General features: G+C 61.0%; 1 protein-coding gene across 6 annotated transcripts; it reads right to left on the bottom strand.

The window, feature by feature from the left end:
- Positions 1 to 4173: 4173 nt before the first annotated feature.
- TMEM80 (transmembrane protein 80) lies at positions 4174 to 10403 on the bottom strand. 6 transcript variants are annotated; one of them, XM_088017959.1, is made up of 5 exons: positions 9974 to 10403; positions 6866 to 6885; positions 6038 to 6110; positions 5853 to 5945; positions 4174 to 4416 (listed from the first exon to the last, which is right to left on the bottom strand). In XM_088017959.1, exons 1-5 carry the CDS (start codon positions 9990 to 9992, stop codon positions 4211 to 4213), a joined length of 411 nt encoding a protein of 136 aa, XP_087874085.1. In that variant the 5' UTR covers positions 9993 to 10403; the 3' UTR covers positions 4174 to 4210. The 6 variants fall into 6 exon arrangements, with proteins under 6 accessions (XP_087874085.1, XP_027950039.2, XP_027950040.2 ...); XM_028094238.2 differs by having other exon boundaries at positions 6038 to 6131; positions 9974 to 10402; XM_028094239.2 differs by having other exon boundaries at positions 6779 to 6885; positions 9974 to 10401.
- Positions 10404 to 10406: the final 3 nt, after the last annotated feature.

Genomic DNA, 10406 nt, shown 5'->3' with positions numbered 1-10406 from the left:
GGTGCAAAGGGAGGGCTGAGGTTGGTGCCTGGTTGGGCAGTGGTGGAGGCCCCAGCAGGGCAGGGAGGGTGGAGGGACCAGCTCCAAGTTCAAATTCCAGCTCACAGCCAAGTGACCTTGGGGAGGAGTCAGCTTAAGCCCCAGAGGGAGCTGGGTGGAGTTCTGGAATGGGGGAACCCCTCAGGGCCCTGGCTCTGCCCAGGTCTGGGAGCTGCCTGCTGGGGAGGGCCCAACCTGGTTGGTAAGGAGGGATAAGCCTGGGAAGCTTGGGTGGGGAAGGGGTGGGCTCAAGGTGCGCTGGGAAGGCGGGCACAGGGGATCCAACAGACTGGGCAGGGTGGAATGCTGAGCCACTGAGGCCCCGTTCTAGGCAGGCCCCAGGAGAGGCCTGGGCCCCCCCCAGGGCGGGGGCTGGGGGGAGCAGTACAGAGGTGGAGAAGGAGAGGCACCCCCGGCTGGGCCCTGGCTCTCCGAACTGCTACTGCTGGGGCTGACTACCCCTGGAGTGGGGGTAGAGGGGGTCTGTGGGTGCTCCTCAGAAGCACTGCAAGCCCGCCTACCCTCCTCCCCAGCCACCAGGGACACCTTCATACGCAGGGGCAGCCCCAGGTCAGCCTGACCCAGGGAGGAGGAACCTGGGGGAGCCTCAGGTCCAGCGCCCACAGGCCCCCTGCCACCCAGCATGCAGGCTCCTCCTCCCTGAAACTCCCACACCCCTTGACCCAGAACCTGACCCTAGCCTGATGCTTCTCTGGCCCTGGATTCCCTCCTGGCTCAGACACCCAGGAAGTGCCTCCTGAGCCAGCCCACAGGGAGCCATTGGCCACAAAGGAGGCCCCAGCCTGTCCTGTGGAAGGGGGTTTAGGGCCTTCGAGGGGCAGGGAGAGAACCCCCTTCCCACCTCCTTCGCTGGAGGAAGGGGTTCCCTCCACCGAGCCCCAGGGCGGGGAGGGGGCCGGCTGACTCAGGTGCCACTGCCTTTAAAACGTCCCTGCCCACCGGCACCGCCCCAGGACCAGGCAGACCAGGCCACAGCCGGACCAAGTTCCTGGCCACGGGTTCAGCGCAGCCCTATCGCACCCCGTTGTCTTCGGCGCCCAGGCCCGGCCCACGGACTCCTGCCAGAGCCCCCAGTCGCACGGCCACCTGGGGAAACTGAGGCCGAGCCAGACCGCCGTCCGCAGGGATTCTGGCAGGTCTGAGTGGGCTAGGTGGGGACCCGTGGGGGCGCTCACCTGCTCCTCGCGGCCCCGTGCCTGCGCCGCCCGTGGGTCCCCTTGTCCGCGCGTCCGTCCGCTTGTCTGTCCGCTCCTCGCCTGGGCGGCCCGGGCTCGGCAGCGGGAGGGACGCGCGGCTGGGCCGGGCCGGGGCGGGGCCGCGCGGAGGAACCTGAGCGGCAGGTTAGAGACCCGGGAGCCGGCGGGCGCGGGGCGGGGGGGGGGGGGGGGGGGCGGGGGGACGAGGACGCCCCGCCCCTCCGACTCGGCCCCGCCCCCTGGGGCTCCCTGCGGACGGTCCCCAACGCCCGCCCCGTGGGCCCCCTGGACCCGCAGACCCCACCCCCCCGGAGCTGGGGTGCCCGTGGACGGGTAGGCGGATCGGGAGCCCCTCACCCGTGGGGACGTGCCTGGCGACCACGCAGGGCGAGGTTCTAAGATCTTCCCGAGGCAGGTCTCGCTGCACCCCAGCAGCCGCCAGGTATCCCCTGCCGGGTATGTCCCAGCCTCAGCTGCCGCAGCAGAGGGGCCTATCCTGGGCGCCAGGCCCCGGGGCAGAACCCCCTCCTCTACGGCTGGCCCCTCTGGTCTGGGGGAGTGAGGTGTCAGGCGTCAGTCTGTGAGTGGGTGTCAAAGGTATGATCCGAGGCCAGAGACCCTGCGGCCCTGTGCTCCGAGCTCCTCAGGCAGGAGAGGGCTCGCTCCTCCACAATCCAGGAGATCCTACAGTCTGCTTTTAAAAAGATTGTATTTATTTGACAGAGAGGGAACACAAGCAGGGGGAGCGGCAGAGGGAGAAGCAGACTCCCCACCAAGCAGGGAGCCCGATGCGGGGCTTGATCCCAGGACCCCGGGATCAGGACCTGAGCCGAAGGCAGACGATTAACTGACTGAGCCACCCAGGCGCCCCGATCCTACAGTCTTTTTGTGCAGCCCCAGTCCAGCATGGGCACCCCCTGAGGGATGGGGGTGTCTGATGGGAGGGTGAGGATGCCTGTGGCCTAGGCTGTTCACTACTAGGGCACAGAACAGGTGTGGGAGGGGACTCCAGGCTGTGGCCCCCTCCTTAGGCCCAGGCCCCACCCTCTGCCCCCAGCGTGGGGCCAGTATCCTTCCTCCTGAACTGACTCCCCCTGCCTCTGCCAGCTGGGTGAGGAGGAAGTAGAGAAGAGGCAGAGGGCAAGTCCAGGCAGTGGTGGGCACCCCAGGCACATGCAAGGACCCAAAGCCTCTGGCTATTGTTCCTGGGGTGGGGTGGGGGGTAGAAAATGGTGCATCAGGAGCAGGGTTCCAAAGGCAGTTGGCCTGTTTACCTGGGGCTGACAAAGAACACTTCCTGGGGAACCACTCTGGGGGAATGGCAGCACGCCCCCCCCCCCCGCCCCCGTAGCGGGCCTCCCCACCTGCTGTCTGAAGCATCACAGGTGAGCTCTCAGAGGTGGTGCAGGAAGTGGCCCTCCTCTCAGGCCCAGCCCTGCCCCTGAGCCCTGGCAAGCCCTGGCTTCCTGGTTCTCTCTCCTACTCTGCTGAGCATCCAGAGAAGGCACAGGCCTGCCCTCATCCTTCCTGGAGACTGAGCCTGGGCAGGCAGGAAGTGGGAAGCACACACCGAAGGGAGCAGCTGAGGTGGGTGCTATTGCACTTCTGAAATTAAAGTGATTGTCACCAGACCAGGAGGCACAGCAGGGAGCCTCTGGAGCTACCTGGAGCTGTGGTGTCCTCTGTGGACAGGTGACTGCCACCTGTGTGGCCAGAGCGATGTGGGTGTCAGGGCTGGGCCTACACCCTTGGGCAGGAGGTCCTGAACCTTTAAGGCCACAAGTGTCTCGCGGCCAGGGTCTGCGGGGGAGCTGGCTGTTTCCAGAGAGCAAGTGCACCCGTCCCATCCTTCCCAAGTCCCCTGGGGAGTGCCCTGGCGTCAGAGGCAGGAAGCTCCGCTGAACACACGAGCAGCAGGTAAGCACGAGGGCGCCTACACGCGGCCTCGGGGCCCCAGGTGTGCACCGGACCAGAGCCAAAGCCAGCGGGGGGGAGGGGGGAGCGCTCCTGCCCCCAGCTGCCCCTGAGAAGGACAGGTGGGGGAGGGTGCTGCTGCTGCCCTCGCTGAAGCCGGTCCCTGGGAAGCGCTCCAGGACAGGCCCCAAGCCCAGCTCTGCTGCCTTTCGGGGAAGCACCACTCCCTGGGTGTCTGGGTGAGGCCTGGGTGGGCTGTGCTCCTGTCTATCCAGAAAGAACCCTGGAAGAGGTAGGTGGCCTTAGGAGAAATTGAGGGAGGTATAAACGTTTATTTCAACAATATGGCAAAGAGAAAATACCTGGATATTCAAACATGTTATTCCAAACGTGGACAGGGTGTGATACAGACAAATGAAGGCAAGTCACTAGAGAACATGAACTCAGAGTCCTTCCAGGAGCCCTTACGTTCTGTGACTGCGTCTAACACAGTGCAAACGTTCCGGACGGTTTCCTGACGGAGGCCTGGACATCGGAGCCCTGAAGCCCCAGCCCGGGGCAGTGGCAGGCTGTTCTCCGTCACTCTCCCATCCTCTGCCTCCCTCCCCTCAGTGCTTCAGACCACCTCCCCACAGGAGTCCCAAGGGGAAAGGGGCCACCTCTGCAAAAACCCCCCAAACACCAGAGCTTGCTGGCTCCCTCACATTTCTTTTCTTTCTGTTGCAAAGCAGAGCTGACTGCTGTCCAGGACTTGGCCTGCCATGAGCTGTGGGTCCCTGGCTCCCCACGCCACCCTGTAGCTCCAGGTGGACCAGTGTGGAAAGCACGGAATGCCAGCAATTATGTGAGAGATGCACAGCACCACGAGAAAACATGCACCGTCCTCACCTGCCCCCCTCAGTGATCAAGCAGGTCGGCGCACCCCAGAGGGAGCCAGCCAGACATGGCTGAACTCCCAAGAGGTGGCTTCTGTCCAGAGCTGTCCCACCCTGGGCAGGGCGGGGGGGGGGGTGGCGGGAGGGAAGCCGGGCACCGCCTGCCTAGCTGACAAAGGCAGCAATGGCCACCAGCTGTAGAATGGCCTCCAGGCCATGGAGCGCCAGGAGTGTGGCACTGAGGATGGAGTCTGCCCGCAGCACCAGGGTCTGCCAGAGCAGGAAGTAGGTGGACAACAGGGCGCCCCCCGCTGTGAGGGCCAGGCTGATGGCCAGCGGCACCTCGGCCTCCGTCAGGTTGCCCTTGGTGCCTGGAGAGCAGAACAGTCAGGTGAGTGGGCGCTGGGCTCCGGGACACCTACTCTGACCCGTGTGCCCCCAGGAGGGCTGCGAGGAGGCAGGGAGGCCAAGAGCCAGCTCATCACCAGCGCAGCCCTCTGGACGCAGGGCTGAGGACTTTCGGTAAAAGGTCCTGTTGTGGTCACCACATCACTCATGAAACGTCAGAAAGCAAAGTGCGACAAGGGGTGTGTTTTCCCTAGTGAGGGTAAAAACCAATCACGGGAGAATGTTTGAATCTCAGCCTCTGGATCAGTTGTGGGGACGGGAGACGGAATTTCCTTTTCTAAAAACAATCCCAGTTGCATTCTGATACCTTTTCCTAATTCCAAGTGGACTGAGGAGGTTTTGTTTAAAATTTCCAAAAATATTTTACTCTGGGCTGAGGCCAGTTCTGGAAAATGTCATGCACGCTTGTAAAAAACCGAACCAAACCTAAATATTTTAGATAAGTGGGTCAGTCGCAGGAACCGTTGCTCCCTGGCTGCTGTGGCTGACCCAGGTGCCCAGCACCGTCCGCCCCCCTCCCAGGGGCACGGGCTCGTCTGTGACAGCAGATACTGATGGCCCCGCATGCCCAGGACGGCCGAGGAGACTCGCTCCTGACCCCTGAAGAGTCCTGCGGCTCTGCTGACAAGGGCGTGCACCTGTTTCCTCACTGCTGATTGGGCGTCACTGGCACGCGTGTGCAGGCAGAATGTGCTGACGTGCAAGGGGCCTGAGAGCGCCAGCTGTCATCGGCTCTACCAGCTATTCTAATGGAGGAGCTGTTCAACCCATGTACGACCCCACTGTAGAACACGGATGTGCTGGCACGTGCATGCCTGTGACTTGGCAGGAGGCAGGCTGGAAGCCTGCACCCTGTGTGCTGAGCACTGGCTGGGCTGGGCTAGAGGGCAAAGCTCATGCTGTTGGACGGAACAGGGGGCTGCCTGAGGGCACTTGAATGGCCCTGGAGCTGGACTGAGGCAGCTCGGGGAGCCCTCCCACTCCTCCAGGCTCCGCTGCCCTGTTGGGGACTCCACAGAACACTCCAGATCCTTCTCCAGACTGCTGAGGCCAACAGAAGGGGAAGGAAGGAGGTGAGGTGAATATTTTGGGGCTCCAGTCAACTGGCTAAGCTGGGTTCTGATCTCAGTGCGGTCTGTCCCCGTGCAGCTTCTGCAGGATAGCGTCTCTCCCAGGGATGCTGCCAGTGCCAGTGTCGTCTCTTGAATTAAGCTTCTGAATAAACTAATTAATACTTAATGACATCGTAAGGGGAGGCTTGCAAAGCAAGTGGCTAAGCTGTTGACATCAAAAGTGTCTCTAAGAACCACGTTATAAAGGGATGAGCATTTAGAGGTTCCCAGCATGTAAGCTAGTAATTCTGTGATCCTACCTACTATGTGGTCTTCAGTCAACTCACCAAGATATAACCGAGTCACTTCCAGAATCCCCATCAGAAGCAGCAGAGTCAGGTCGAGGACCAGGTAAGGGTGAGGATAACTGAAAACCTGACCTGGAGAACAGCGGGCAACAGAGAACTCCAGTTATGGGGGTGGGGTGGTGCAGCAAGGACACCTCCCATGTGCCTTTGCATTTAAGACTCACTTTTATATGTAATCATCAGGAGTGTAGCTAGGAAATACAGGGCGTAATATGCCCCACTCAGGCAGAACAGCACCTGCAGAGAGATGGACGAGAGCTGGCCAGTGGTTAAGGACTGGTGGGCCTAGAGACGGGCCCTACCCGTGCATCCACCCTAGGGGGCACGCCTTGCCAGGTCTTCAGAGGTGCACCTGTGGGTAGCCATGGGGGACCTGGCCACTGGCTCCCTGCCTGGGGCGGCTTCCACCCATACTCCACTGGTGTCACAGGAAATGCCCTAGCCTGGAACAGGAGGGCAGGCAGGATGGCCTTGGAACACCAGGCTTCCTTGGGGGCAGGGTTACCCTGACTGTGGCCCAGGTTACTAGATAGAAAAAAATGACATTTTTTTTTCATTTTCTTCAAAGAAAATATATTCTTTTTTGTGCAGTTAAATGTCTACTTAACTTTCCTGAGCACTGTACACTTCTTGTTTGTTTATGGTAAAATGAGTCTGTAAGTATTCAAAGTGAGGGGTCTTCACTCTCTTGCTCCAGGTGGGCCTGGTGGGAGGCAGGCAGCCACCCACTCAAGGTGCAGGGCCAAGAAGGGAGGTGACGGAGCCAGCACGCCCCACTGAAGTTCTATCAACTCTAAATTGTTAGTGAATGTCCCTCCCACTTAAAGGTGGAATTTCTACTCAGAACTTATAGAAAGGGTGCGCATGGGAGTTTAAAGGAACAAAAAGCAGGAACTCAGAGCTGCCTTCATGTGTCCAGCAAACTAGCCCAAAAGTGCCATCCTGTGGAGGCCTGGGCCTGAGGCCAGCTGAGGGACAGGGCAGAAGGATACCACCGCGGAGGAAGCTCTCCCTGGAAAACAAAGCATATCAGTCAGTGAGGCCCCGGGTCCGACCTGGGTGCTTACCTGGGCCATTTCCAACACCGGCAGAGGATCCTGGCTTCATTCTTTCCCCCGTATTTACAGAAAGAAGCCCCCTTTATCTGGGCCTGCAGCTAGGTCCCCCTCTATCACCTCTGCATTCGTCCCTCCGAGGAGGATCTGCCATCTGCTTTTCAGAACCCGAGGCTGGGAGAGTGTGTACTCGGGAGCTCAGCGGTGGAGAGGAAGCAAGGCCTCCATCCACGGCTGAGGTCAGGCCAGCCAGGACAGGCAGATTTCTGCTCCACCGACAGGAGAGAGGGCCCTGGGCACCAGGGGACAGCAGCTTTCCTCATCCTCTGTGCTTTCTGCATTTACCACAGGGATGTAATTAGAGGAGAACCTTTTCTGATTCGGGGTACAAATCTTTTTTGTTGTTGTTGTTGTAATTGACGATAGACACTTGCTTTCCTCTAGAATTTTATACATTGCCCCAAATCTCACTCAAACAATAATTTCCTACAGCAGCAATCCAATTTCTTCCAATGGTGTGTCTCTTGGACCTTCTCCTACCCATACCAGGCACACGTTTCCCCTCATCTCAAGATGACAGCCTCTCTCCCTGTGAAATGGTCTTCAGAATCCGAGGTTTTGAGTTTGAAGTATCTTTTTTTTTTTTTAAAGATTTTTTATTTATTTGAGAGAGAGAGAATGAGAGAGAGAGAGAGCATGAGAGGGAAGAGGGTCAGAGGGAGAAGCAGACTCCCTGCTGAGCAGGGAGCCCAATGTGGGACTCGATCCGGGGACTCCAGGATCATGACCTGAGCCGAAGGCAGTCGCTTGACCAACTGAGCCACCCAGGCGCCCTAGTTTGAAGTATCTTTGACTAATCCTTTGATTGAACGTGTCCTGGGGCTGATTTCCTGTTTCAAGAGGCTCAGAGTAGTGGCACATTTGTGATGTGTAGAAACATCAGTAATAACTTAGAATTTGGCAAACAGACCCTACAGAAGAAGACGTGAGCTATATTGCCAAGCAGCAAGCAGGACAGCGATGTGAACCAGTCTGTCTGGTCTTCTCTCCAGTTTCTGCCCCTCCCCCCCCCAAGGGGGCAGGAGAGGCACTCTCAGCCTTGCTAAGGTTTGTGGGGGACATCAAAGCAGATTCGGGCCTTCTGTGGAGTCTCACTTGGGCAGGGGTCTTAAATGGGTTAGCACGGGGAATTAGTAACAGAGATTCAGACTCAGCGTCCAGGAGAGGCAGCTCGTGCAGGGAGTGTGAAGCCAAGCAGGATCCTTTATAAACTTCCATCACATTACAGGCAGTGCGCTCTTGAAACCCGATCTGTTCTTTTCCAGGACGTAGCTAAACTAGGCTGCCTAGATGCTTGCCATTATTTGGGTGAATTTCACGTTAACTGGGGTTTTCCTCCTTTTTGATTCTTCTCTTGAAGGTTGGCTTCAGGCACTTCAAGTCTATTTGCCGGCCAACCACTATCATGGATCAGAACTGTGGGGGCTCAGGAAAAATATGTTGTATAAAAACTTTACATGAAATGGGGTTTAAGTAATTAACATTAAAGGTGGCTACCATCAGATTGGCTATTCTATGGATTTTAGACCTACAGGAGTTCATTCTAAGTACAGCCCTGGCTTTTAGGCCCTAGCATTTTTTGTCAATGAGTTACTGTAACAACAACGAGGCCATCAACAGGTGTTTAAGAAGTTCACGTGGGAGTAGAGAGAACAAATGATGCCCCTGAGGTGACACACAAGGTGTGCACAGAGGTCCTGTTCTGGTGTGAACTTCCTTCCACCGACTGAAGACGCACCGCATTGCCAGGGCCCTTCCACAAAGGTCTGGCGATTTGGAGCCCTCGGGAGGGCTCTGAACAAAACACAGACAGACAACACAGACCTCTGCTCGCTGCCGCAGCTCCCTCCCTCCTCGCTGCTCTCCAGCCGGTCATTTCGGTGCAGGAGGGAGGCTGGAAAAGTGGGCTTTTGTGTCCAGAGCGGGTGCTAGACTAGACAAAGCTAATTCGGAGCCCAGAGTATCACAGCCACCTCCCACCCGTGCACCTTCTCTTCTACAGAAGTGTTCACACAAGAGCTGCCAGGTTTGCTGAGAGCTCAGTCCTGTAAACGACACAGTGACGGCAGGGACCCTGGTGGCGCGGGCAGGGCCTGCCCCAGCGGGAGCAATGCCCCCAGGCTGGTGAGAGCCTCCGTGGCCCAACGTCAGGGACATCTGTGTGACTGCGGCACACCCAGGCTGCGCCCAGCTTTGGAGCAGGGGCTTGCCACGGGGCCCCGCACTCTGTCCTGGACACGAAGCTGCTGGCGACTGCGACAGCGTGCCCCCAGGGCCGTGACACGCTCTTGCCCTGCCCTCCAGGCACACGGGCCCCCTCGCTCTCCGGGGCGTGCAGCTGCTGCAGCCGGCCACGGCGCACGGCCACACTCGGGGCCCAGCGCCCGGGGCCCACGGCAGCTTGCACGCGGCGCTCCAGGGCCGGCGGCGGGGCACGGGAGCCCCTCCCCCAGGGCCGCCAGCGGCGGGGGGATGCCCCCTGCAGGGGCCGGCGGCGGGGCACGGTCCCCCCCTGCAGGGGCCGGCGGCGGGGCACGGTCCCCACCCCGAGGGCCGCCAGCGGCGGGGCACGGCCCCCCACCCCCAGGGCCGCCAGCGGCGGGGCACGGCCCCCCCCCCAGGGCCGCCAGCGGCGGGGCACGGTCCCCCCCCCCCAGGGCCGTGCACAGCGGGGCTTCTGCGCCGAGCGGGGCGCCGGCCACGGGAGGGCAAGAGGCGCCCAACCGGCCCGGGGCCGCCCCTCGCCAAGACATTCAAGACGGCGGGACCGCAGCCGCTGGGAGACGCCCCAGACCCGCCCGCCCTTCCATCGCCGGAAAGAACCAAACCCGACAGAACCCCCTTCCCGGCATGACCTCCGCCCCCGCCCGCCCGGGACCCCAGCCCAGGCCGCGCGCGGACGGGCGCTGCGCTGTCCCGAGACCCTCGCGGCCCGCCCCGAGCCCCCTCACGGCTCCCCAAGGGGCCCGCCCCGGGCCCCCTCACCTCGCCGCGCGGCGGCCATCTTCCCGCCCGGCCCCGCCCGCTGAGTCCGCCGCGATCCCAGCAGTCTCTCGGCTCCGCACTCTTCGCGGCCCTTCGGCCATTTTCGCTTCTGCTCCCGAAGGGACCCGCCCGCGCGCTGCGCTTCGGGAGTCGATTCGATCCGCGGCCGAGGCCCGTGCGACCCGTCCGGCAGCGCTCGGGCACTTTCGTTCAAGAGGAGCCGGAGAGCCGAGGCTCGGGAGTACCCGGGCTCGGCAGCGTTCGGCTCTGTTCGGCTCCGCCTCGGACGGACTCGGCTCCCGCTCGCGGCGGGGGCGGGCGGAGCCTGCGGCGAGAGGTTCTCTGGGCCCGGCCGCGCTGCGTTGGAGATCGGCGAGATTCGGCCCCGCAGTCGGCGACCCTGTTGCGGGGGGCGACGGGTGGCGCCGCTCTC

This window comes from Eumetopias jubatus, unplaced genomic scaffold, assembly GCF_037043125.1.
Source record: "Eumetopias jubatus isolate StellerSeaLion01/CBP00866 unplaced genomic scaffold, mEumJub1_p1.0 scaffold_13, whole genome shotgun sequence".
Lineage (NCBI taxonomy): Eukaryota > Metazoa > Chordata > Mammalia > Carnivora > Otariidae > Eumetopias > Eumetopias jubatus.
The sequence above is the reverse complement of the archived record's forward strand: the minus strand, read 5'-3'. Positions and strand labels throughout refer to the sequence as shown.

Coding starts and splice junctions, on each gene's coding strand:
- TMEM80 (XM_028094236.2), bottom strand. CDS start 6,949: ATGGCCCAGGTAAGCACCCAGGTCGGACCCGGGGCCTCACTGACTGAT. Junction 5,946..6,037: donor CCTGATGATTACATATAAAA/GTGAGTCTTAAA, acceptor GCTGTTCTCCAG/GTCAGGTTTTCAGTTATCCT. Junction 4,417..5,852: donor AGTGACTCGGTTATATCTTG/GTGAGTTGACTG, acceptor TCTGCTCTCCAG/GCACCAAGGGCAACCTGACG.